Source organism: Trachypithecus francoisi, unplaced genomic scaffold (assembly GCF_009764315.1).
Source record: "Trachypithecus francoisi isolate TF-2019V2 unplaced genomic scaffold, Tfra_2.0 Lachesis_group4, whole genome shotgun sequence".
NCBI classification, from domain to species: domain Eukaryota; kingdom Metazoa; phylum Chordata; class Mammalia; order Primates; family Cercopithecidae; genus Trachypithecus; species Trachypithecus francoisi.
This window is the reverse complement of record NW_022681469.1, coordinates 120092270-120119785: the sequence shown is the minus strand read 5'-3', so window position 1 is coordinate 120119785 and position 27516 is coordinate 120092270. Positions and strand designations below refer to the sequence as shown.

Below are 27516 nucleotides of genomic sequence, written 5' to 3'. Positions count from 1 at the left end.
AACCTCTAATCTACTTTTTGTCTCTATGAATTTGCCTATTTTAAGTACTTCATATAAGTAAAATAACACTTTTTTCTTTCTTTCTTTTTTTCTTTCTTTTTTTTTTTTTCAGAGACAGGGTCTTGCTCTGTTGCTCAGGCAGCACAGTGGCACGATCACAGCTCACTGCAGCCTCAAATTCCTGGGCTCAAGGGATCCTCCCACCTCAGCCTCTCAAGTAGCTAGGACTATGGGCACACACCACTACACCCAGTTAACTTTAAAAATAAATTTTTTTGGTCAGGCACGGTGGCTCACACCTGTAATCCCAGCACTTTGGGAGGCGGAGGCAAGCAGATCACCTGAGGTCAGGAGTTTGAGACCAGCCTGGCCGACATGGTGAAACCCCGTGTCCACTAAAAATACAAACAATTAGCCAGGCATGGTGGCAGGTGCCTGTAATTCCAGCTACTCGGGAGGCTGAGACAGGAGAATTGCTTGAACCTGGGAGGCGGAGGCCTCAGTGAGCCGAGATCGTGTTATTGCACTCCAGCCTGGGCAACAAAAGCGAAACTCCATCTCAAAAATATAAATAAATAGCCGGGTGCAGTGGCTCAAGCCTGTAATCCCAGCACTTTGGGAGGCCAAGATGGGCGGCTCACGAGGTCAGGAGATCGAGACCATCCTGGCTAACACGGTGAAACCCCATCTCCACTAAAAATACAAAAAATTAGCCGGGTGCTGTGGCGGGTGCCTGTAGTCCCAGCTACTTGGGAGGCCGAGGCAGGAGAATGGCGTGAACCCGGGAGGCGGAGCTTGCAATGAGCTGAGATCTGGCCATTGCACTCCAGCCTGGGCGACAGAGCAAGTCTCCGTCTCAAAAAAATATATATAAATAAATAAATAAAGTTTTTGCGGGGGTAAAGATGTTATCTTGATATGTTGCCCGCACTCATCTCAAACTCCTGGCCTCAAGCAATCCTCCCATCTCAGCCTCCCAAAGCAACATTTGTCCTTTTGTGTCTGTATTACTTCATGTGGCATAATGCTGTCAAGGTGCTTTCATGTTGTAAGATGTAGCACAATTTCATTCCTTTTTTTGTTTAATCTCAGCTCACTGAAACTTCTGCCTCCCGGTCTCCTGCCTCCACTCCCGGCCATCCTCCCACTTCAGCCTCCCGAGTCATTTGGACTACAGGCAAGCACCACCACGCTAGGTTAATTTTGTATTTTTAAACAGAAACAGAGTTTTGCCATGTTGCCCAGGCTGGTCTCAAACTCCTGAGCTCAGGCGATCCACCTGCCTTGAACTCCTGGGCTCAAGTGGTCTGCCCACCTCAGCCTCCCAAAGTGTTGGGATTACAGGCGTGAACCACCACACCCTTTGCCTATTTTATTTTATTGGAGACAGAGTCTCACTCTGTCATCCAGGCTGGAATGCAGTGGCACAATTTCAGTTCGCTGCAACTTCTGCCTCCCAGGTTCAAGCAATTCTCCAGCCTTAGCCTCCTGAGTAGCTGGGATTACAGGCGTGAGTCGCCACACCAGGCTAATTTTTGTATTTTTAGTAGAGATGGGGTTTCACGATGTTGGCCAGGCTGGCCTTGAACTCCTGACCTCAGGTGACCCTCCTGCCTTGTCCTCCCAAAGTGTTGGGATTCCTGGCGCGAGCCACTGTTCCCAGCCCCTTTCCCCATTTTAGAATTGGGTTGTGTGGGGTATTGTTGTTTCTGCTGTTGTTGAGTTATAGGAGTTCTTTATATATACTTTATATATAATCCCTTATCAGATATAAAATTGACAGATATTTTCTCACATCCTGTGGGGCTCTGTTGATGGTGTCCTTTGATGCACAAATTTTTCCATTTTGATGAAGTTCAATATACTTATACCAAATCTGATGTCACAAAAATTTCCCCCATTTGCTTTTAAGAGTTTTATAGTCTGGGCATGGTGGCTCAAGCTTGTAATTCCAGCACTTTGGGAGGCCAAGGTGGGCAGATCACTTGAGCCCAGGAGTTCAAGACCAATGTTGGGAACATGGTGAGACCCCATCTCTATAAAAAACAAAAATAAAAATTAGCTGGGCATGGTGGCACACACCTGTAGTCCCAGCTACTCAGGAGGCTGAGGTGGGAGGATCATTTGAGCCTGGGAAATTGAGGCTGCAGTGAGCCATGATGGTGCCACTGTATTCCAGCCTGGGTGACAGAACAATACCTTGTCTCAAAAAAAGAAAAAAAAATAAGAAAGAAAGGAAGGAAAGAAGGAAGGAAGGAAGGAAGGAAGGAAGGAGGGAAGGAAGGGAGGGAGGGAAAGAGTTTTGTAATTTTGGCTAATACATTTAGCTCTTTCACCCAGTTTGAATTAATTTTTGTATATCATTCAAGGTAAGGTAAAGATGCCACTTCATTTTTTTGCATATGGCTATCCAGTTTTCCCAGCACCATTTATTGAAAAGACTGTCCTTTCTCTATTGAATGGTCTTCGTAACCTTGTCAAAAATCATCTGACCATACGTGTGAGGGTTTATATCCTGGATTTCTATTCTATTCCATATGTCTGCCTTTATGCCAGTACCAACCTGTTTTGATTACAGTAGCTTTGTAATAAGTTTTGAAATCAGGAACTGTGAATCATCCAATTTTGTGTTTTCTTTTAGAAACTATTTTGGCTATTCATCATCCCTTGGGATTCCATACACATTTTTTTATGAGACAGTGAGTCTCACTCTGTTGCCGAGGCTGAAGTGCAGTGGCATGATCTCAGCTAACTGCAACCTCCGCCTTTTAGGTTCAAGCAATTCTTGTGCCTCAGCCTCCTGAGTAGCTAGGATTACAGGCACCCACCACGATGCCCGGCTAATTTTTGTTTTTGTTTTTTGTAGAGATGGGGTCTCACCACATTGGCCAGTTTGGCCTCAAGTGATCCGCCCAACTCGGCCTCCCAAAAGTGCTGGGATTACAGGCGTGAACCACCGCACCTGACCTGTAGAAAGGTTTTTAACTATAATTTCTTTTTTTTTTTTTGAGACAGAGTTTCACTCTTGTTTTCCAGGCTGGAGTGCAATGGCACGATCTCAGTTCACCGCAACCTCCGCCTCCCAGGTTCAAGCAATTCTTCTGCCTCAGCCTCCTGAGTTGCTGGGATTACAGGTATGCGCCACCACACTCAGCTAATTTTGTATTTTTAGTAGAGATGGGGTTTTGCCATGTTGGTCAGGCTAGTCTTGAACTCCCGACCTCAGGTGATCCACCCGCCTTGGGCTCCCAAAGTGCTGGGATTACAGGTGTGAGCCACCGCACCTGGCCTAACTATAATTTCTATGTCTTTAATAGTTATAGAGCTATTCAGGTTATCCTTTTCTTCTTGAGTCAGCTTTGGTAATTGGTGTCTTTCAAGAAATATGTCCGTTTCATCTAAGTTGTTGAACTTAATACCATAATCTTGCTTATAGTTTTCCCTTATTATCTTTTTAATGTCTGTAGAATCTGCAGTGATTTCATCTCTTTAATTCCTAAAATTGGTAAGTTGTGTCTTCATTTTCTTTTTTTTTTTTTTTTTTTTTTGAGGCGGAGTCTCGGTCTGTCGCCCGGACTGGAGTGCAGTGGCCGGATCTCAGCTCACTGCAAGCTCCGCCTCCCAGGTTTACGCCATTCTCCTGCCTCAGCCTCCCGAGTAGCTGGGACTACAGGCGCCCGCCACCTCGCCCGGCTAGTTTTTTTTTGTATTTTTAGTAGAGACGGGGTTTCACTGTGTTAGCCAGGATGGTCTCGATCTCCTGACCTCGTGATCCGCCCGTCTCGGCCTCCCAAAGTGCTGGGATTACAGGCTTGAGCCACCGCGCCCGGCCTTCATTTTCTTTTCTGTCCAGTCTAGCTAGAAGTTTGTCAGTTTCATAAACCATCCCACAAAAGCAGCTTTGGGCTCACTGATTTTCTCTATTGTTTTTTCTGTGTTCTGTTTCATCGAGTTCAGATTTTACCTTTATTAGTCTCTTTCCTCTCTCCTGCTTAATTTGTATTTAATTTTCTCTTATTTTTCTTGTGTCTTAAGTAGCTGAATTTATTAATTCAAGACATTTCCTTTTTCCTAATATAGGTGTTCTGTGCGGCATCTCACCAATTCTGACGTATGCGTGTTTTTTTATTTTCATTTAGTTCAAAAGACTTTCTAATATCCCTTTTCATTTCTTCTTTATTCCATAGTTTATTTAGAAGTGTGTTATTTGATCTCCAAATATTTGGGGATTTGTCAAGCACCTTCTGTTATTAATTTCTTTCCTTTTCTTTATCTTTCTTTTTTTTTTCTGAGACAGGATCTCACTCTGTTCCCCAGGCTGGAGTACAGTGGCGTGATCTTGGCTCATTACAACCTCCACCTCCTGGGTTTCAAAGTGATTCTCCCACCTCAGCCTCCCAAGTAGCTGGGACTTACAGGCGCTTGCCACCATGCCTGGCTAATTTTTTGTATTTTTAGTAGAGACGGGGTTTCACCATATTGGTCAGGCTGGTCTCCAACTCCTGACCTCAAGTAATCTGCCCGCCTCAGCCACCCAAAGTGCTGGGATTACAGGAGTGAGGCACTGCTGGGATTACAGGAGTGAGGCACTGCACCTGGCCTGGTTTATAGTTTTTATTATGTTCAGACAATTGTCTCTCCTCTCCTCTGCAGATTTCAATTATTTGTGTATTAGATTACTTGAAGTTGTCCCAAAGCTCATTAATGCTTTTATTTTTCTAATTCTTTTTTCTCTGTGTGTTTTTCTCTTTCTGATAGTTACTATTGCTGTGCCTTCGAGTTCATTAACCTTTTCTTCTGCAATGTCTAATTTGTCATTAATCCCATCCAGTGTACTTTTTAGAAAAAAATCTCGTTGTAGGCTGGGTGCAGTGGCTCACGGCTATAATCCCAACACTTTGGGAGCCTGAGGTGGGAGGCTCACTTGAGGTCAGGAGTTTGAAACCAGTCTGGCCAACATGGTGAAATCCCATCTCTACTAAAAATACAAAAATTAGTCGGGCGTGGTGGCATGACCTGTAGTCCCAGCTACTTGGGAGGCTGAGGCAGGAGAATCACTTGAGCCTGGGAGACAGAGGACGCAGTGAGCTGAGACTGCACCACTGCACATCAGCCTGGGCAACAGAGCTAGACTCCGCTGCAGAAAAAAAAAAAAAACCTTGACCAGGCACGGTGGCTCACGCCTGTAATCTCAGCACTTTGGGAGGCTGAGGTAGGCAGATCACAAGGTCAGGAGTTCAAGACCAACCTGGCCAATATGGTGAAACCCCATCTTTACTAAAAATACAAAAATTAGCTGGGTGTGGTGGCGGGCACCTGTAGTCCCAGCTACTTGGGAGGCTGAGGCAGGAGAATGGCGTGAACCCGGGAGGCAGAGGTTGCAGTGAGCCAAGATCATGCCACTACACTCCAGTCTGGGCAACAGAGCGAGACTGTGTCTCAAAAAACAAAAACAAAAACAAAAACAAAAAAAACCTCATGTAGGTTTTATCTATAGAAGTTCATTTTGGGTCTTCTTAATATTTCCCATGCCTCTACTTAACTTTTGAGCATTTGAAATAGTTATAATGATTGTTTTAATGTCCTTTTTTGCTAATACTAATATCTGGGTGAGTTCTGGGTTGATTTACATTGTTTATTCTCCTCATTACGGGTCACATGTTCCTGTTTCTTTGTATGTCAGTAATCTGCTTGGACACCAGACACTGTGAATTTTACCTTTCTTGAAGCTGGGTATATTTGTATTACCATAACTCTTCTTGAGCTTTGTTCTGGAATACAGTTAAGTTACTTGGAAACAGGCACAGTGGCTCATGCCTGTAATCCCAGCATTTTGGGAGGCAGAGGCAGAAGGATCATTTGACGTCAGGAGTTTGAGACCAGCCTGGCCAGCATGGTGAAACCCCGTCTCTACTAAAAATACAAAAAATTTAGCTGGCTTTGGGAGGCCAAGGCGGGCAGATCACGATGTCAGGAGTTCGAGACCAGTCTGGCCAACATAGTGAAACCCTGTCTCTACTAAAAATACAAAAAATTAGCCGGGTGGTAGTGGTAGTGTGCGCCTGTAATCCCAGCTACTCAGGAGGCTGAGGCAGGAGAATTGCGTGAACGTGGGAGGCGGAGGTTGCAGTGAGCTGAGATTCAGCCACTGCACTCCAGCCTGGGCAACAGTGCAAGATTCTGTCTCAAAAAAAAAAAAAAAAAAAAAAAGCTGGGTATGGTGGTGCACACCTGTAATCCCAGCTACTAGGGAGGCTGAGGCAGGAGAATCGTTTGAACCTGGGAGACAATGGTTGCAGTGAGCCGAGATCATGCCACTGCACTCCCGCCTGGGAGACAGAGTGAGATTCCGTCTCAGGAAAAAAAAAAAAAAATTACTTGGGAACCATTTGACGCTTTCAATTCTTGCTGTTATGCCATTAGGTGGGTATTAGGCAGTGTGCAATCTAAGGCTAATTTTCCCCTCTAATGAGGCAAGACCTTGCTTAGTCCTCTACCCAATGACCTGTGAATTCTGAACAGGCACCATTCTTGGCCCTGAGTGTCAAGCACTATTTCAATGCATTCAGATGGTTCTTTCCCTAGAAGCAAGTAAGTATGTCACACGTGTGTGCTGATGTACTCTGCTACATATCCAGGGGTTTCTCTGCAGATCTCTAGGGTTCTCTCTCTGTGCAGAACTCTCTCTGTGGTACCCTTCCTTATAAGCTGCAGTTACCTTGTTCTTTCTGGACTCAGCTCTGTTACAACCAAAGAAGTCAGCTGGCCTCTTAGTTCTCCAGCTAAGCAATTGCAGAGCTCACCTCACGTTTACCATCTCTCCAACACTATCTTTTGTCACCTCATGTCTAGTGTCTTGAAAAACACATTGTTTCATGCATTTTTTTGTTTATTGTTGCAGCTGGGAGGGTAAATCTGGTTTTTGTTACTTCGTCTTGGACAGAAGCGTAAATTAGGACCTTTACTCTGAAATGGACATTTTTGAGAAGAGTGAAATGAGTTACATTTTACAAGATTCTTCTTGTTACTGTGTTGAGAATGGAAGAGGGTTAAGGGCAGAATTAAGGAGAGAAATTAGGAGTCTATAGCAAGAGACAGTGTTGGCTTGGACTCATGAGGTGGTAGTGGGGGCCATCAGAAAGTGGTAGAGGCCAGGCTCGGTGGTTCATGCCTGTATCCCAACAGTTTGGGAGGCTGAGGAAGGAGGCAGGAGGATCCCTTGAGAACAGCAATTTGAGACCAGCCTGGGCAACACAGGCTGGTCTGTCTCTACAAATATATATATATAATTTTTTTTTTTTCATAGAGACAGTCTTGCTGTTACCCAGGCTGGAGTGCAGTGGTGTGATATTGGCTCACTGCAACCTCCACCTCCTGGGTTCAAGCAATTCTCCTGCCTCAGCCTCCTGAGTAGCTAGGACTACAGGCGCCTGCAACCACTGATTTCTTTTGTATTTTAGTAGAGACAGGGTTTCACCGTGTTGCCCAGGCTGGTCTCAAACTCCCGAGCTGAGGCAATCCAACCCCCTTGGGCTCCCAAAGTGCTAGGATTATAGGTGTGAGCCACCACAACCAGCCTCTACAATTAATTTTTTTTTTTTTTTTGAGATGGAGTATCGCTCTACTGCCCGGGCTGGAGTGCAATGGCATGATCTTGGCTCACTGCAACCTTCGCCTCCCAGGTTCCAGAGATTCTCCTGCCTCAGCCTCCCAAGTAGCTGGGATTACAGGCACCTGCCACCACACCCAGCTAATTTTTGTATTTTTAGTACAGACAAGGTTTTACCATGTTGGCCAGGCTGGTCTTGAACTCCTGACCTCGTGATCCGCCCACCTCGGCCTCTCAAAGTGCTGGGATTACAAGCGTGAGCCACTGCACCTGGCCAAATAATTTTAAAAATTTGCCAGGTGAGGTGATGTGCACCTGGGGTCCCACCTACTCGGGAGGCTGACGTGGGAGGACTGCTTGAGTGCAGGAGGCTGAGGCTGCGGTCAGCTATGATTGTACCACTGCTCTCCAACCTGGGTGACGCAGCAAGTCCCTCTCCCCCCAACACACATAGCAGAAAAAAAAAGAGAGACAGAGAAAGTGGTAGAATCTGGGCAAAGTTAGAGCTGCCAGAGGTGTCTGAAGGAATGGTGTGGGGTGTGGGAGGAATAAGATGCTTCCAAGCCTTCTGGCTTGAGTAAGTGGAGGAATGGAGTTTCATTCATTGAGCTGGAGAAGACTGCAGGAAGAAGTGTGGGGAGCATGAGACATGTTCTTCTTGGGATGCCTATTCTCCAAGAGAAAAAAAGTTTTTCTTAAGTCACTGTACAAGTGAAGATTTCAAAGCAGGCAGTGGAGTAGATGTGGAGTTTAGGGGAATGGTCTGGGCTGGAGATAAATATTTGGGAGTCACAACGATATGAAAATGTAATCTTAAAATGTATTTAAGGCTCTAAGACTGGAGGAGATTCATCTAAGGAGTGAGAGCAGACAGCAGAGAGATCCAACACTGAACTCTTACACCTGTACCATGTAAAGGCTGGGAAGAGAAGGACCAGCAGCAGCCACCAAATAGGCAGAACACCCAGCAATGTTTCAACAAGGACTAAGTGGGCCGGGACGGGGCTGCATGCCTGTAATCCCAGCGCTTTGGGAGCAGAGACAGGAGGATCGCTTGAGCCCAAGAGTTTGAGACCAGCCTGGGCAGCACAGTGAGAGCCCTGTTTCTAGAAAAACAATTTTAACTAGCTGGGTATGGTGGCACCTGCATGCAGTCCCAGCTACTCAGGGGGACTGAGGTGGGAGGATTTGTTGAGCTGGGGAGGTTGAGGCTGCAGTGAGCTATGATCACATCACTGCACTCCAGCTTGGACAACTGATCAAGACCCTGTCTCAAAAGGAAAAAAAAAAAATTTTAAATATGAAGCAGGCTGGGTGCAGTGGCTCATGCATGCCTGCAACACCAACACTTTCGGAGGCAAAGCAGGAGGATTCCTTCAGCCCAAGAGCTGGAAGCCAGCTTGGGCAACAAAGTAAGACCCCAGTCTCTACAATTTTTTAAAAAATTAGTCGGGCCTGGGGGTGAATGCCGGTAGTCCCAGCTACTCAGGAATTCGAGGTGGGAGGATCACTTGAGCCTAGAGTTGAAGACCAGCCTGGGGAATACAGACTGTCCCTACAAAAAATTTAAAAATTAGCCACTGTAATCCCAGCACTTTGGAAGGCCAAGGCAGGAGGACTGCTTGAGCCCAGGAGTCTGAAGCTGCACTGAGCTAGGATGACACCACTGCACTCCAGCCCGGGCAACAGAGACCTTGTCCCAAAAGAAAGCAAAAAGCAAAAAAAAAAAAAAAAAAAAAAGCAAAAAAACGTTAATTCTGAGCCATGGGTAAACAATTTCTCTTATTCTCTTTTTGAGATATTTAAAAATAAATATGTGGCCAGGCGTGGTGGCTCACACCTGTAATCCCAGCACTTTGGGAAGCAGAGGTGGGCGCATCACCTGAGGTCAGGAGTTGGAGACCAGCCTGGCCAAGAGGGTAAAACCCCATTTCTACTAAAAATACAAAATTAGCAGAGCGTGGTGGTGCAGACCTGTAATACCAGCTACTCGGGAGGCTGAGGCAGGTGAATCCCTTGAACCCAGGAGGTGGAGGTTGTAATGAGCCAAGATGGTGACACTGCACTCCAGCCTGGGCAACAAGAATGAAACTCCATCTAAAAAACTATATATATATAATTATAATTCAGTCAGACTACTATAATGTCAGACTATGCCCATGATTGGCTGGTGATGCCACCCACCCTATCAAAAAGGGTCAGGACAGGATGTTGCAGTTTATCACGAACAACTCGAGGACTTTAAGGCCCAGATTCACCGGTTACTTGTGGTGATCTACTCTGCAGGTACAAACTGCAATCACGTAAAAAAAAAAAAAAAAAAAGGAAGAAAGAAGAAGAAGAAGAAGAAGAAGAGGAAGAAGAGGAAGAAGAGGAAGAAGAAGAAAGAAGAAAGAAGAAAGAAGCAGCAGCCAGGCGCGGTGGCTCCTGCCTGTAATCCCAACTCTTTGGGAGGCCGAGGTGGGCGGAACACCTGAGGTCGAAGTTTGAGACCAGCCTGACCAACATGGAGAAATCCTGTCTTTACTAAAAATAGAAAATCAGCCAGGCTTGGTGGCACATGCCTGTAATCCCAGCTACTTGGGAGGCTGAGGCAGAATCGCTTGAACCCGGGAGGCCGAGGTTGCAGTGAGCCAAGATCGCGTCATTGCACTCCAACCAGGGCAACAAGAGTGAAACTCCGTCTCAAAAAAAAAAGAAAGAAAATTAAATAACAGCAAGCAACTGCATGCACGTTTGAGGGCGGTGTCCGGGGTGAGAAAGGCCCCGCCAGCAATCCATGCCACAATCAGCGATGGCTGAGCGGGTCTGGACCTGGCAGGACCGGGCTGCACGCCTCCAAGCAAATGCACAGCGCGGCTAAACTGGATTCGACAGCACCGGAAACGGCGACTCCCACTTGGGGCGCTGCGGACACACAAGTCGAGGCTGCCTTCCAGGAAGCAAACAAAAAAACGGGGGAAAAGGGGGGGAAAGAAAGAAAGAAAGAGAAAAAGGAAGGCGAGTGGCGAGCAGAGGCCTCGGCCGCCGCCCACACGCCCCGCAGCGTGCTCGTCCCCCGCGCAGGGCTCCCGGCCGCAGCCCTCGGCCATCGGCCGCTCCCAGGTGGCCCAGGCCTCTGACTCCGCGGCCGGCCCGGCGCGGCCCGGCGCCCTCAGGTGCGTACCCCGCCCCCGCCGCCGCCGCCGCCATTAAGGGCGGGTTGCCTTTCGGAACGTCCTACTCCCGAGGGCCTGGGGAAGGGAGGTCACCCGACCGCAGCGGGAGGTGGCACCCCGGCGCACCCCGGCACACCCCGGCGCCCCGAGGCGAGGCCCCCCCTCGAACCCCGGTCTCCGCGGGCAGGACCAGAGATGTGAGGGTGGGGGCGGGGAAGCCTTGCCGCGGGGGCAATGGTCGTACGCACGGAGTGCGCATCCCTCTCCTTCCTGATTGGCCGAGCGGGGGTGTGTGCGTGACGTCACGCTCCGCCCAGTGTACGTGGGGCGCTCGCGCTGCGTGCGGATGCGCTTGATTGGTTAGGTGAGGGGGCGGGGTCGCCGTTGTTACCAGGCAACTGCGCCTCGGATCCACCCCCTGACGTCACGCGCGCCCAGAGGCCCAGGTTGTGGGTTTTGTCTGTCGATCTGGTCCTCGCGACGGTCTCCGGGGATCTGTTTGTTGGCGAAAAACCAATCCAGACTCCCAAGGAAAAAGGCCGAGGCCCGGGAATTTCCCGTTGCAATTCTGGTTTCGAGTTCAAGGGGGACAAAGGCTCTCAGGGCTGTATTCTCCACCCCTCAAGCCCACGCTTTCTTGTTTCTTAATAACAGCTTCGTTGAGATCCATTGTAAAACTCACCTTTTAAGAGTGAAAAATTCAGTGCACAGAGTTGTGCAACCTTTCCCACTAATTGCAGAACGTTTTCAGCACCCGAGGAGAAGAAACTCCAATCCCATTAGGCTGTCATTCCCCGGTCCCCACCCTGTCCCTACCCCCAGCCCCTGGCAATCACTTTTGTCTCCATGGATTTGCCTGTTCTGGACATTTCGTGTGGTTAGAACCATCCCAAGTTTTTTGTGTGTCTGGCTTCTTTCCTTCTTTATGACTGAATAAAAATCCATGATATGAATACACAGCATTTTGATTTTCCATCCATTGATGGCTATTTGGGTCATTTCCACCTTTTGGCTGTTACGAATAATACTGGTATGAACATTGGTGTACACGTTTTTGTGCGGACATTTGTTTTCAATTCTCATAGGTGTATACCAAGGACTGGAATTGCTGGGCCAAGCTTTGTGTTTTAAGGAAAATAAAAAATCGTGTTTTAGGTTCGTGCTGGTAATTTGAAGTAAGCAGATGTCTAGATGTAAGCTTGGAAACTGGCCAGTTGGAGATTGCTCACGGCTGCAATTGAAGACTCCAGCAGCCTTTTCTCCTCTTTGCTTCCATTTGGAGAGGAAGGCATCATAGGCTGTGTGACTTCCGTGGACGCGGGGCTTGGCACCAGCTTGCAGTTGGGATCAATCTTCAGTGGCGATTTGGAGTGGGTCACGGTTCTTCCTGCCTGTCTGCCTGCCTGTTTAGTCCCTGACGTCTGCTCCCCAGGGCCCTGGCTCTTCCCCCACGCCTTCAGCCTGCACAGTCCCTTCTCTCATTCTCAGGCTGCGGAACCTGGAAGTACAGTTTTCCCCCCTTTACCCACTGTTTCAGTTACCTGAGGTCAACCGTGGTCTGAAAATATTACATGGAAAATTCCAGAAATAAACAATTCATAAGTTTTAAATTGCACGCTGTGATGAAACCTCGCGCTGTGCAGCCTGGCAGTGAATCGTCCCCTTTGTTCAGCGTCCCCACGCTGTGGGCGCTCCACACCCATAGTCACTTAGTAGCTGGCTCGGTTATCAGATCGACTGTCACAGTGTCCCAGTGTGTGTGTTCAAGTCACCCTTATTTTCCGTCATAATGGCCCCACAGCACAAGAGTAGTGATGCTGGGAATTTGGATAGGCCAAAGAGAAGCCGTAAAGTGCTTCCTCTAAGTGAAAAGGTGAAAGTTCTCGACTTAATCAGGAAAGAAAAAAAATCTTATGCTGAGGTTGCTAAGATCTACGGGAAGAATGAATCTTCCATCCGTGAAATTGTGAAGAAGGAAAAAGAAATTCGTGCTAGTTTTGCTGTCTCACCTCCAACTGCTAAAGTGACGGCCACAGTGCGTGATAAGTGCTTAGTTAAGATGGAACAGGCACTGCATTTGTGGGTGGAAGAGATGAACAGAAAACGTGTTCCCATTGACAGCAACGTGTTGCGCCAGAAAGCCTTGAGCCTATACCAAGACTTCAGCAAGGGATGCTCTGAAACTGACACCAAGCCATTTACTGCGAGTAAGGGATGGTTACACAGATTCAGGCATAGATTCTCACATCATTACAAGAAGAAGAAGGGTAAGTACGTTACAAGTCATATTGAGAGAGAGAGATCGAGAGAGAGAGAGAGAGAGATCACATTCACATAACATTACAGTACTTGATATACTTATTCTATTTTATTGTTGTTACTTTCTTACTGTGCCTAATTTATAAATTAAAATTCATCATAGGTGTGTATGTATAGGTTGAACATCTGTAATCCAAAAATCCAAAATTTGGTCTGTTCCAAAATCCAAAACTTATTGAATGCTGACCTGATGCAAGTTGAAAATTCTATACCTGTCACCTTTGCCTTTTTTTTTTTGAGACAGAGCCTTGCCCTGTCACCCAGGCTGGAGTGAAGTATTGCGATATCGGCTAACTGCAAGCTTCACCTCCCGGATTCAAGCTATTCTCCTGCCTCAGCCTCCAGAGTAGCTGGGATGACAGATGTGCACCACCACGCCCAGCTAATTTTTATGCTTTTAGTAGAGATGGGATTTCACCATGTTGGCTAGACTGGTCTCAAAATCTTGACCTCAGGTGATTCACCCACCTCAGCCTCCCAAAGTGCTGGGATTACAGGCATGAGTCACTGCGCCTGGTGGGCCTTCTTTTTTTTCTCTTGAGACAGAGTCTTGCCCTGTTGCCCAGGGTCTCGCCCTGTTGAAATGGTGGGATAACAGCTCACTGCAGCCTCGACCTCCTGGGCTTAAGCAATTCTCCCATCTCAGCCTCCTGAATAGCTGGGACCACAGGCATGCACCCCCACACCTGACTAATTTTTAATTTTTTTGTAGAGGCAGAGTTCCATTATGTTGCCGGGCTGGTCCCACTATATTGCCCGGACTCGCCAACATGGTGAAACCCCGTCTCTACTAAAAATACAAAAATTAGCCGAACGTGGTAGTGCACACCTGTAATCCCAGCTACTCGGGAGGCTGAGGCAGGAAAATCGCTTGAACCTGGGAGGCAGAGGTTGCAGTGAGCCCAGATCACGACACTGCACTCCAGCCTGGGCGACAGAGTGAGCCTCCATCTCAAAAAAAAAAAAAAAGAACATAATAGATTTAGGGTTTGGCACTATTTGCAGTTCCAAGCATCCACTGAGGGTCTTGGAATGAGTCCCCCTGAGATAAGGGGGAGACTCCTGGCCCTTCCTTTCTCTTGTCCTCCTAGTTGATTCATCTGCATTCCTACATGCCCTGGGCCCATTTCACGGGTGTCTGGCTTCTTTTACTGTATTGCTTGTGATTCCCCTACACTCCTTGCCATCAGTATACATTTTTTTGGGGTAGGGGCGGGGACGGAGTCTTGCTCTGTCGCCCAGGCTGAAGTACAGTGGCACAATCACGTCCCACTGCAACCTCTGCCTCCTGAGTTCAAGAGATTTTCCTGCCTCAGCCTCCTGAGTAGCTGGTATTACAGGAGCACGCCACCATGCCCAGCTAATTTTTTTTTTTTTTGAGATGGAGTTTCGTTCTTATTGCCCAGGCCGGAGTGCAATGGCACGATCTTGGCTCACTGCAACCTCCGCCTCCCGGGTTCAAGCAATTCTCCCTGCTTCAGACTCCCAAGTAGCTGGGATTACAGGTGCCCACCACCACACCTGTCTTTTTTTTTTTTTTTTTTTGTATTTTTAGTAGAGACAGGGTTTCACCATGTTGGCCAGGCTGGTATGGAACTCCTGACCTCAGGTGGTCTGCCCGCCTCTGACTCCCAGAGTGCTGGGATTACAGATGTGAGCCACCTCGCCTGGCCACTAGTATACGTTTTCACATTGCAGGTGCTTAATACATTTTTGTTGTATGGTGAATCGTGTACTCTTGAGTTTGTACTTGTAGGCTGAGCTGTGAAGCAGGTAGAATTTATTTATTAAAACTAAGCCCTGTGGCTGGGTGTGATGGCTCACACCTGTAATCCCAGCACTTTAGGAGGCTGAGGCAGGAGGATCGCTTGAGTCCAGGAGTTCAAGACTAGCCTGGGCAACATGGCAAAACTCCATCTTTACAAAAAAAAAAAAAAAAAAAATACAAAAGTTAGGTGGGTACAGTGGTGTGCACCTGTGGTCCCAGCTACTTGGGAGGTTGAAGTGGGAAGATCACTAGAGCTTGGGAATCCCAGGCTGCAGGGAGCTGTGATCATGCCACTACACTCCAGTCTAGGTGATAGAGCAAGACCCTATCTCAAAAGAAAAAAGCAAAACAAAACAAAAAACAAGCCCTGAGTCTGGGCACAGTGTCTCATTCCTGTAATTCCAGTATTTTGGGAGGCTGAGGCAGGAGAATGGTTTGAGCCTAGGAGTTCAAGACCAGCCTGGGCAACATAGTGAAACCTTGTCTCTACAAAAAAATAAAAATAAATTACAAGTTAGCCATTCATGGTAAGCTGTGATCTTACCACTGCACTTCAATCTGGAGAACAGAGCAAGACTGTCTGAAAACCAAAACAAAACCAGAAAACTAAGCCCTTTAAAACCTGAAAAATTAACCTTTGGAAAGGAAAATCTAGAAACGGTTTTTAAAAATAAACCAGGCCTCTATTTCAAGATTTCAGAGTTTTCATAAAGGCAGTAGATGACATTCCAAACGATGAAAGATTGTAAGGGATAGATACAGATTCTAGATCAGTGATGGGCAAACCTTGTTTGTAAGGACAGTAAATATTTTTGGCTTTGGGGACATGGGGTCTTTGTCACATACATGCAAACCTTCCTTTGCAGGAGAGCAGCTGTAGCCAAGATGTAAACAAGTGAATGTGACTGTGTTCTGATAAAGCTTAATTTACAAAAATAGGCTGCGGTCTGGATTTGACCTGTAGACTGGAGATTTTTCTAGGTACTTGCTTTTCATTAGTAAAATATTACATTAAAAGGACAGAAGGTCCTCCAGGATTGCTGGGAAAACAAAATGAGATTTGGAAGTTTTTGGAGTTTACATCTACAGTTTTAAAGGAGCAAAAAGTGCTGGGCATGGTGGCTCATGCCTGTAATCCCAGCACTTTGGAAAGCCAAGCTAGGCAGATCACCTTAGGTCAGGAGTTCGAGACCAGCCTGGCCAATGTGGTGAAACCCCGTCTCTACTAAAAATACAAAAATTAACAGGGTGTGGTGGCATGCACCTGTAATTTCAGCTACTTGGGAGGCAGAGGTTGTAGTGAGCTGAGATTGCGCCACTGCACTCCAGCCTGAGCCACAAAGCAAGACTCCATCTCAAAATAAAAAAGCAAAAAGCTAAGTACTGTGTAAAAATCTGTCATCTCAATAAATGGTGCTGGCACTTCAGATGTGAGTAGGAAAATGGTTAATAACTATATCAGCTTTGGGAGATTTTGTGGTACAAGTTCTTACGGTCAAGGATTTTGAGCTTTATTAGAGTGCAGTGAAATTTTCTCAGGAAAATGTACTTGGGACGGGAAACACTGTGTTGGCTTATAGTCATATTTCATTATTTTCAGTTTTCTATTAATGCATGCTGTGTTCCAAATCATAAAATATAAAAGACAACATTCCTGCCTCCATTTGTTGTTATGTACAAAAGGCAAAGAAAGTACAATAATTATGAAGCACTCAGCCCAGCACAGTGGCTCACCCCTGTAATCCCAGCACTTTGGGAGGATGAGGCAGGAGATCACTTAAGTCCAGGAGTTCGAGACCAGCCTGCGCAACATGGCGAAACCCCCTCTCTACAAAAAATACAAAAATTAGCGGAACATGGTGGCGCATGCCTGGGATTCCAGCTACTCAGGAAGTTGAGGTGGGAGGATCTCCTAAGCCCAAGGAGGCAGAGGCTGCAGTGAGCTGTGATTGCACCACTGCATTCCAGCCTGGGTGACAGAGTAAGACCCTGCCTCAAAACATGATAATAATTATTATGAAACACTTGTTTTTTAATGATTACTGGTAGCATAGTTGACGCCAACTGATAGTATCTTTTTCGAATTCCACCTGGTGTCATCCTGCCTATTATTTTATTCTTTGTTTTTTTTTTTCAATTTTTTTATTTCTATTTTTGTTTGTGTTTTTATTTTTATTTTCTTTTTTGTTAAAAAGCAGACTTTTGACATCAGAACCTGTTTAGGGATTACTGTGGTATAATATTCTGGGGGTGGGCCGGGCGCAGTGGCTCACACCTGTAATCCCAGCACTTTGGGAGGCTGAGGCGGGTGGATCATGAGGTCAGGAGATCAAGACCACAGTGAAACCCCGTCTCTACTAAAAATACAAAAACTTAGCCGGACGTGGTGGCGGGCGCCTGTAGTCCCAGCTACTTGGGAGGCTGAGGCAGGAGAATGGCGTGAACCTGGGAGGTGGAGCTTGCAGTGAGCCGAGACTGTGCCACAGCACTCCAGCCTGGGCAACAGAGTGAGACTCCATCTCAAAAAAAAAAAAAAAAATCTGGGGGTGACAGAACTGTTTTATACCTTGATTTTAATAGTAGCTATATGACTTTATATATGTCAAAATTCATAGGGGCCAGGCAGGTGACTGACACTTGTAATCCCAACACTTTGGGAGGCCAAGGCGGCAGATCACCTAAGGTCAGGAGTTCGAGACCAGCCTAGGCAACATGGTGAAACCTCCTCTCTAATGCATTTGCATTAAAAAAAAATGCAAAAAATGAGCTGGACATGATGGCATACGCCTGTAGTCCCAGCTACTCAGGAGGCTGAGGCACGAGGATTGCTTGAGCCCAGGATGGGGAGGTTGCAGTGAGCTGAGAGTGCTCCACTGCACTCCAGCCTGGGTGACAGAGTGAGACCCTGTCTCAAAAAAGAAAAAAAAAAAAAATCATAGAACTGTACACTGAAAAGGGTGAACTTTGCTATAAAAAAATTATAGTTAAATATTAAATCATTTTTAGCTGACTCTGAGCACACTACCTATGTGTCAGCCCTGCTCTACAAGGTGCAGAAAAAAACATTAAGTGACATAAACGAGTATTTCACCTTTATAATTAAAGAAATGAAACATATCCTCATCTAGTCTGGTTTACATCAGATAAAAGAATTTTTATTTAAAAACTGTTTCCTTTATGTTAGGCTGGGCAAGGTGGCTCATGCCTATAATCCCAGCACTTTGGGAGATCAAGGTGGGTGGATAATTTGAGGTCAGGAGTTCAAAACCAGCCTGGCCAACATGGTGAAACCCTGTCTCTACTAAAAATACAAAAACTAGGCCGGGTGCGGTGGCTCACGCTTGTAATCCCAGCACTTTGGGAGGCCGAGGCGGGCGGATCACGAGGTCAGGAGATCGAGACCATCCTGGCTAACACGGTGAAACCCTGTCTCTGCTAAAATTACAAAAAATTAGCTGGGCACGGTGACACGTGCCTGTAGTCCCAGCTACTCAGGAGGCTGAAGCAAGAGAATCGCTTGAACCTGGGAGGCGGAGGTAGTGGTGAGCTGAGATCAAGCCACTGCACTCCAGCCTGGGCAGCAAAAGCAAAACTCCATCTCAAAAAAAAAAAAAAAAAAGAATTTTAATCTTTTTTTAAATCTCACAGGAAATGGATTGCATGATTGTTTTGACCATTTTTCTTCATGCTAAATAAAGTACACAGACTTAAGCATTGAGTTAAGAGATCGGTGTTTTGATTGCCTTTTGGTCGGCATCAGGGAGAGACCTCTCTGAGCTTGGAGGTTGTTTTAAGGACGCGGGGTGCCATGATTCTAGTAATTGTGTGTGTGTGTCTGTGTGTGTGTGTGTGCATTTCACACAACAACCCATACATAAATATCTTATAATTCATCTTCCAGGCACTTGAGAATGAAGAGACTACTGTTATAATAATTTCACTGGCAGGGCGGGCATGGGCTGGGACTGCCCCACCTAGGACATGTGGTCACCCGCCTTATTTTCCCCTCCTGGGGCCTTTCTTCTGTTTGCCCTTCTGCTCCTCCACTGCGGTTGCAGCCTCTGCCATTCCTTAAACCACCTACACACCCCCCGGCAGGCTCCCATGCTCTCTGTATCCTTTCACGGAAAATAATATTTCCCTTGGAGGGTATGTGAGTTTTAAATTGGGTGATTATAAAAGCATCGGCATGTAGAATGTAGTTCAGTACATGTTAATTTTCTTTTTTTCCATCCAACCTTTCTTTTATTTGATTTTTTAAAATCTCTTTGGCCGGGCGCAGTGGCTCACCCCTGTCATCCCAGCACTTTGGGAGGCCAAGGAGGGAAGATCACTTGAGGTCAGGAGTTTGAGACTGGCCTGGCCAATGTGATGAAACCCTGTGTCTACTAAAAATACAAAAATTAGCCAGGCATGGTGACCCAAGACTGTAGTCTCAGCTACTTGGGAGGCTGAGGTAAGAGAATTGCTGGAACCTGGGAGGCGGAGGTTGCAGTGAGCTGAGATCGCACCACTGCATTCCAGCCTGGGCGAGAGAGTGAGATTCTGTCTCAAAAACAAATAAATAAATGCAATAAAAACTGTTTTATTGAGATATAATTCACATACTTATACAATTCACCCATTTGAAGTATACAGTTCAGGCTGTACATGGTGGCTCATGCCTGTAATCCCAACACTCTGGGAGGCTGAGGTGGAAGGATCGTTTGAGCCCAGGAGTTTGAGACCAGCATGAGCAACATAGTGAGACCTCTTTACAAAAATAAAAAATTAGCTGAGTGTGGTGGCACAGGCTTGTCGTCTTAGCTACTCTGGAGGCTGAGACAGGAGCATTGCTTGAGCCCGGGAGGTCAAGGGTACAGTGATTGCACCACTGTGCTCCAACTAGGATCATGGCACTGCACTTCAGCCTGGGTGACAATGAGACCCTGTCAGAAAAATAAATAAAAATTTAAAAAATAGTGGTGGGCACAGTGCCTCACACCTGTAATCCCAGCACTTTGGGAGGCCGAGGCAGGTGGATCACCTGAGCTCAGGAGTTCAAGACCAGCCTGGCCAACATGGCGAAACCCCATCTCTACTAAAAATACACAAAATTATCCAGGCATGGTGGTGCATGCCTGTCATCCCAGCTACTCAGGAGGCTGAGGCACCCAGAAGGCAGAGGTTGCAGTGAACCATGATTGTGCCACTGCACTCCAGCCTGGGAGACAGAGCAAGACCCTGTCTCAAAAAAAAAAAGACAATTAAAAAAAAAGTGTACCGTTCAGTGGTTTCTTAAAATATATTCACAGAGTTGTACAACAATCATCAGTCAATGTTTTTTTGTTTTTTTGTGTGTGTGAGACGGAGTCTGGCTCTGTCACCAGGCTGGAGTGCAGTGGTGGGATCTCAGCTAACTGCAAACTCCGCCTCCTGAGTAGCTGGGACTACAGGCGTGCACCGTGATGCCCGGCTAATTTTTGTATTTTCAGTAGAGACGAGGTTTCACCATGTTGGCCAGGATGGTCTCGATCTCTTGTCCTTGTGATCTGCCCGCCTCGGTCTCCCAAAGTGCTGGGATTTTTTTTTTTTTTTGGACGGAATCTTGCCCTGTTGCCCCACCTGGAGGGCAGTGGCATAATCTTGGCTCACTGCAACCTCCGCCACCTGGGTTCAAGCAGTTCTTCTGCCTCAGCCTCCGGTGTAGCTGGTCTGGAGTAGCTGGGATTACAGGCGCCCACCACCATGCCTGACTAATTTTTACTAGAGAAGGGAGTCTCACCATGTTGGCCAGGCTGGTCTCGAACTCCTGATCTCAAGCGATCTGCTCGCCTCAGCCTCCCAAAGTGTTAGGATTATAGGCGTAAGCCACCACGCTGGCCCCATTTCCTTCCTTCCTTCCTTCCTTCCTTCCTTCCTTCCTTCCTTCCTTCCTCCCCCCTCCTCCCTCCCTCCCTCCCTCCCTCCCTTCCTCCTTCCTTCCTTTTCTTTCTTTGATGGAGTCTCGCTCTGTCACCCAGTCTGGAGTGCAGTGGCGCCATCTCGGCTCACTGCAAGCTCCACCTCCCGGGTTCATGCCATTCTCCTGCCTCAGCCTCCCGAGTAGCTGGGACTAGAGGCGCCCACCACCTCACCCGGCTAATTTTTTTTATTTTTGGTAGAGACGGGGTTTCACCGTGGTAGCCAGGATGGTCTCCATCTCCTGACCTTGTGAATCTCCCGCCTCAGCTTCCCAAAGTGCTGGGATTACAGGCGTGAGTCACAGCGCCCGGCCCCAGCCCCGTTTCTTAATACACACTGAGTGTAATGACGTCATAGATCAATGGCAACTGAAGGTGTGAAGAAGTGGAAATAGCACTAGGCAAAAATTGTCCTGGTGTAAGTCTAGCTTTGCTTGGACAACTTGCTAAGCTATAAAATGAGAATACTTCTACGCCCTTTTCTCTCCCGGGGATGCTAAAGACAAAACAAAGATTATGAATGGAAATTCTCTGAGCTTCCAAAAGAATAAAGATGGAGCGTGATCTAAGGGAGTGTTCTAGTGAATGGAAACATAACACACCTTTGCCGTTACATATTCTTTGATATACATTTGCTTGGTGAGTAGAATCTAGAATGCTCAAGAAAAGACTTTCTAGGACCTACGCATCTCCTGGCTGGATGCTGCTTCTTCTACTCTTCAACTTAGCCAAAAAGCAGAGAGGCAATTGAGCTGCTTTTTCTGACTCCAGCTCTGTTGCCAGAACAGTCTTTGCTATGAAAAACAATATTGGCTGGGCGTGGCGGCTCACACCTGTAATCCCAGCACTGTGGGAGGCGGAAGCGGGCAGATAGCTTGAGCCCAGGAGTTGGAGACCAGCCTGGGCAACATAGTGAAACCCCATCTGTACTAAAAATGCGAAAATTAGCCAGGTGTGGTGGCATGCACCTGTAGTCCCAGTCACCTGGGGGCTGAAATGGGAGTATCAACTGAGCCCAAAAGGTCAAGGCTATAGTGAACCATGATCACACTCCAGCCTGGATGACAAAGCAAGACGCTGTCTTTAAAAAAAAAAAAAAAAGGCCGGGAGTGGTGGCTCACACCTGTAATCCCAGCACTTTGAGAAGCCGAGGTGGGCGGATAACTTGAGGTCAAGAGTTCGAGACCAGCCTGGCCAATATGGTGTAACCCCGTCTCCACCAAAAATACAAAAATTAGCCAGGTGTGGTGGCTCATGCCTGCAATCCCAGCTACTCAGGAGGTTGAAGCAGGAGAATCACTTGAACCCAGGAGGCAGAGGTTGCAATGAGCTGAGATCGTGCCACTGCACTCCAGCCTGGGTGACAGAATGATACTCCATCTCAAAAAAACAACCAAATCTCTCCCTATCCTTCCCTTCCCCCTACCATTCTGTTTAATAATAATAGAGATACATAGATTTATTTAAAAAAAATTTTTTTTTTTTTTGAAACAGAGTCTTGCTCTGTCACCCAGGCTAGAGTGCAGTGGCCGGATCTCCGCTCACTGCAAGCTCCGCCGCCCGGGTTTACGCCATTCTCCTGCCTCAGCCTCCCGAGTAGCTGGGACTACAGGTGCCCACCACCTCGCCCGGCTAGTTTTTTGTATTGTTTAGTAGAGACGGGGTTTCACAGTGTTAGCCAGGATCGTCTCAATATCCTGACCTTGTGATCCGCCTGTCTTGGCCTCCCAAAGTGCTGGGATTACAGGCTTGAGCCACTGCACCTGGCCAAAAATTTTTAACGATAACAATTTGCATCCTACTGGTTCAGCGTAGCTAATGTTCTCAGAAAGATTCTAACTCTAAGGGATCCTCAAGTGTCTTCAAAGAATTTTGATAGATAGTTGCATTTTTAGAATTTCTTTTCAACCTTCCATAACTGTCCAGACTGGCTAGGGTGTGCTGTGGTTGCAAATGACACCAGACTTTGGAGGATTAAAGGAGCAAAGACTTACTCCTTGGTCGCACTAAAAGTCTGTTGTGTGTTGACTGAATCTGTTTCACGTTGTCGGCAATTTGGAACCCAGGCTGCTGTGGTGGTCCCATGTGAAACGTTCCCTGTGGCCACTGAGGAGGAAGAGAGAGTATGGCAAAGTGAATATACTTCCCTGACATCCTCAGTCCACGAAAGTCATGTGGCCACACCACATTCAAGTGGGTAAGAAATCAAACCACATGATCTGAAAGAGACGTTTGTGAATATTTCCAAATAACCCCATGTAACCTCCACACTTCGCTCCCTTAAATCTTCAGTTTTGACTGGGCCCAGTGACTCACGCCTATGATCCCAGCACTTTGGGAGGCCAAGGCGGGTAGACCACCTGAGCTCAGGTGTTTGAGACCAGCCTGACCAATATGATGAAACCCCGTCTCTACTAAAAATACAACAATTAGCCGGGTGTGGTAGCGGCTGCCTGTAATCCCAGCTATTCAGGAGGCTGAGGCAGGAGAATCGCTTGAACCTGGGAGGCAGAGGTTACAGTAAGCCGAGATCACGCCACTTCGCTCCAGCCTGGGTGACAAGAGCAAAACTCAAAGAAAAAAAAAATCTTCTGTCTTCCACATGTACCCTCATGTGATCTGTTTGTCTTTTGCTTACAAATAGAATTAAGTCAAATACTGGAGGGATATGATGGTAGCTGACGGGTACTTAATTTGCATGTTCCATTTCAAAAAGTTGTTTTTAAGATTTCAGATAATTTTTTCAAAGAAATTTCTTAAAGCTAACTTCATTTAGAGCTTGGCAAAATGCATCAGCCAGGCACAGTGGCTCATGCCTGTAATCCCAGCACTTAAGCAGGCCGACACAGGAGGATGGCTTAAGCCCAGGAATTTGAGATCGGCCTCGGTGATAGAGCAACACTCCATCTTTACCAAAAAAAATGTTAAAAAATATAGCTGGGTCTGGTGATACATGTCTGCAGTCCCAGCTACTCCAGAGGGTAAGGCAGGAGGATCACTTGAGCCTGGGAGTTGGAGGATATAGTGAGCCATGATTGTGCCACTGCACGCCAGACTGGGTGACAGAGTGAGATCCTGTCTCTAAAAACAAAACAAACAAACAAAAAGCTAAAAAAAAAAAAAAAAAAAGCTTGACAAAATTTAGAATGAGCTTTTAGGAGACAGAAGTCCAAAAGGAAGAGGGAAAGAAGGAATTTTCTCTTCCTATCTTTAGTACACAAACCCATTATATCCTTTCTATGTCTAAGTGAAACAGGATGGTAGCTGTCACAACCATGCTGAAATCTGACTAAACGTCATTGGATCAATAAGATACGAATCCTTTTCTCATCTGGGAAAGAACATGCTCCTGTCACATAATATCTGAGTTTGTTTTATGGGGAGGCCATGTGTAGGTTTAGTGGAAAATATATGCTGTAAAGTTAGCATAAAAATAAATTTAAAAGGCTGGGTGCGGTGGCTCACACCTGTAATCGCAGCACTTTGGGAGGCCTAGGCAAGTGGATCACTTGAGGTCAGCAATTCGAGACTGGCCTGGTCCAACATGGTGAAACCCCCGTCTCTACTAAAAATACAAAAATTAACCAGGCGTGGTGGTGGGAGCCTGTAACCCCAGCTACTTCGGAGGCTGAGGCAGGAGAATCGCTTGAACCTGGGAGGCAGAGGTTGCAGTGAGCCGAGATTGTGCCACTGCACTCCAGCCTGGGCAGCAGAGCAAGACTCCGTACCCCCCAACCCCTGCCAAAAAAAAAAAAAAGGCTAGGCATCGTGGCTCATGCCTATAATCCCAGCACTTTGGGAAGCCAAGGCAGACGGATCGCGGATCACTTGAGACCAGGAATTTAAGACCAATGTGGGCAACATGGCAAAACCTTGTCTCTACAAAAAAAAAAAAATATATATATATATATCCAGGTGTGATGGTGTGTGCCTGTAGTCCCAGCTGCTTGGGACCCTACAGTAAGCTGAGATTGCCCCACTGCACTCCAGCCTGAGCGATAGAGCAAGACCGTGTGTCTCAATAAATAAATAGTTTTTAAAAAAGGAAGTTGACTGGGCACGGTGGCTCACACCTGTAATCCCAGCGCTTTGGGAGGCCAAGGCAGGCGGATCGCCTCAGGGCAGGAGTTCGAGACCAGCCTGGCCAACATGGCAAAACCCATCTCTACTAAAAATACAAAAATTAGCTGGATGTGGTGGCAGGCATCTGTAATCCCAGCTACTCAGGAGGCTGAGGCAGAAAAGAATCACTTGAACTCAGGCGGTGGAGGTTGCAGTGAGCTGAGATCGCGCCGTTGCACCAGCCTGGGCAACAAGAGTGAAATTCAGTGTCCAAAAAAATAGAAAGCAGGGTTGGGCGCGGTGGCTCACACCTGTAATCCCAGCACTTTGGGAGGCCAAGGAAGCCAGATTGCTTGAGCTCAGGAGTTTGAGACCAGCCTAGGTAACATGGCAAAAACCCATCTTTACAAAAACTACAAAAATTAGCCAGGTGTGGTGGTGCTCACCTGTAGTCCCAGCTACTGGGGAGGCTGAGGTGGGAGGATCGACTGAATCCAGGGGGCAGAGGTTACAGTAAGCTGTGATTGTGCCACTGCAGTCTAGCCTGGGTGACAGAGCAAGACCCTGTCTCAAAATAAAATAAGTTAGCATTACTATTCAGGAGCTCATGGGCAAGTCACTAAATGCCTTTACATTTCAGTTTCTTCACCTTGAGAGGAAAGTTTGAACTAGATCTTTTGTGAGCACCCTCACAGCTCTAAATGTGGGTTTCAGACTCTGAATTTTTGCCACTTTCTTATTGCTTCTCTTGCACAGGGATCATGGCCCAGGTAGCAGTGTCCACCCTGCCTGTTGAAGAAGAGTCCTCCTCAGAGAGCAGGATGGTGGTGACATTCCTCGTGTCTGCCCTCGAGTCCATGGTGAGACAGCCTGACACTTGTCTGACATTCCATAGATGGATCATTGTCGAAACGACAGAATCATGAAACACTTTAGTATCCCCTTTTTTTTTTTTTTTTCAGGACAGAGTCTCACTCTGTCGCCCAGGCTGGAGTGCTGTGGCTCGATCTCAGCTCACTGCAACCTCTGCCTCCCAGGTTCAAGCAATTCTCCTGCCTCAGCCTCCCGAGTAGCTGGGATTATAGGCACCCGTCATCGTGTCCAGCTAATTTTTGTTTTTTTGGTTTTTTTTGAGACAGAGTCTTGCTCTGCTGCACAGGCTGGAGTGCAGTGGTATGATCTCGGCTCACTGCAACCTCTGCCTCCCAGGTTCAAGCAGTTCTCCTGCCTCAGACTCTCAAGTAGCTGGGATTACAGGTGCCCGCCACTATGCCCGGCTAATTTTTTGTATTTTTAATAGAGATGGTTTCACCGTGTTGGCCAGGCTGGTCTCAAACTCCTTACCTCTTAGGTGATCTGCCCACCTCGGCCTCCCAAAGTGCTGAGATTACAGGCGTGAGCCACTGTGCCCGGCTGCTTCAGTATCACTTTTGATGTTTGCCTTCTGTCTGACATCTATATAAGGGTATTCTTTATAGAGGATAATGGGCTAGTCAGATTATTTATGTGTTTGTATATTACACTATGGATGCAATTATATAAACTTAAGCTCCCAGAACTGAAATGTAATGAATGGTAACCTTTGTTACCATGTTTGAGAATATTTTTAATATCTAAATTCAAAAGTAAATAGGCCAGGCGCAGTGGCTCATGCCTATAATCCCAGCACTTTGGGAGGCCAAGGTGTGTGGATTACTTGAGGTCAGGAGTTGGAGACGAGCCTGGCCAACATGGTGAAACCCTATTTCTATTAAAAATACAAACATTAGCTGGGTGTGGTGGCAGCGCCTGTATTCCCAGCTACTCAGGAGGCTGAGACACGAGAGTCACTTGAACCCGGGAGGTGGAGGTTGTAGTGAGCTGAGATTGTGCCATTGCACTCCAGCCTGGGCGACAGAGTGAGACTCTGTCTCAAGAAAAAAAAAGTGGCGGGGCGCGGTGGCTCAAGCCTGTAATCCCAGCACTTTGGGAGGCCGAGACGGGTGGATCGCGAGGTCAGGAGATCGAGACCATCCTGGCTAACACGGCGAAACCCCGTCTCTACTAAAAAATAGAAAAAACTAGCCGGGCGAGTTGACAGGCGCCTATAGTCCCAGCTACTCGGGAGGCTGAGGCAGGAGAATGGCGTAAACCCGGGAGGCGGAGCTTGCAGTGAGCTGAGATCCGGCCACTGCACTCCAGCCAGGGCGACTGCGAGACTTCGTCTCAAAAAAAAAAAAAAAAAAAAAAAAAAGAAAAAAAAAGTAAATAGCCTATTTATATATATCTATTTACACCCAAAAGGTAAACTTTACCTGGTGGGTGAAAATTTGATGAGAAATTTACATAACTCCAAAGTATCTGATCAGAAGATATTTATTGATTAAAAAAGGAAAATCAGTAACTTTACAGTGCAGAAATCTGATAGACACCACATCATTCAAGTGATCAAAATTAGCATAGTCAGCCTGTAACCCCAGCGGTTTGGGAGGCGAGGTGGGAGGATGGCTTGAGGCCAGGAGTTGGAGACCAGCCTGGGCAGCATAGTAAGACCTTGTCTCTACAGGACTATTTTTTAAAAATTAGCTAGAGGGGATGGTGCTATAGTTCCAGCTAGTTGGGGTGCTGAGGTGGAAGGATTGCTCGGGCCCAGGAGTTCAAGTCTGCAGTGAGCTAGCA

At 46.9% G+C, this 27516-nt stretch overlaps 1 protein-coding gene across 3 annotated transcripts in view; it reads left to right on the top strand.

Moving 5' to 3' along the window:
- Positions 1-10351: 10351 nt before the first annotated feature.
- LOC117072590 (general transcription factor II-I repeat domain-containing protein 2B) overlaps positions 10352-27516 on the top strand; it is a 66151-nt gene continuing 48986 nt past the window's right edge. For 2 of the 3 annotated variants that reach the window (XM_033192911.1, XM_033192912.1), the window contains exons 1-3: positions 10352-10767; positions 11853-13034; positions 25615-25718. In XM_033192911.1, coding sequence (XP_033048802.1) covers positions 12557-13034; positions 25615-25718 — 582 coding nt within the window. In that variant the 5' untranslated portion in view covers positions 10352-10767; positions 11853-12556. The remainder of the gene's footprint in view (positions 10768-11852; positions 13035-25614; positions 25719-27516) is intronic. The other variant, XM_033192913.1, reaches the window with a different exon arrangement.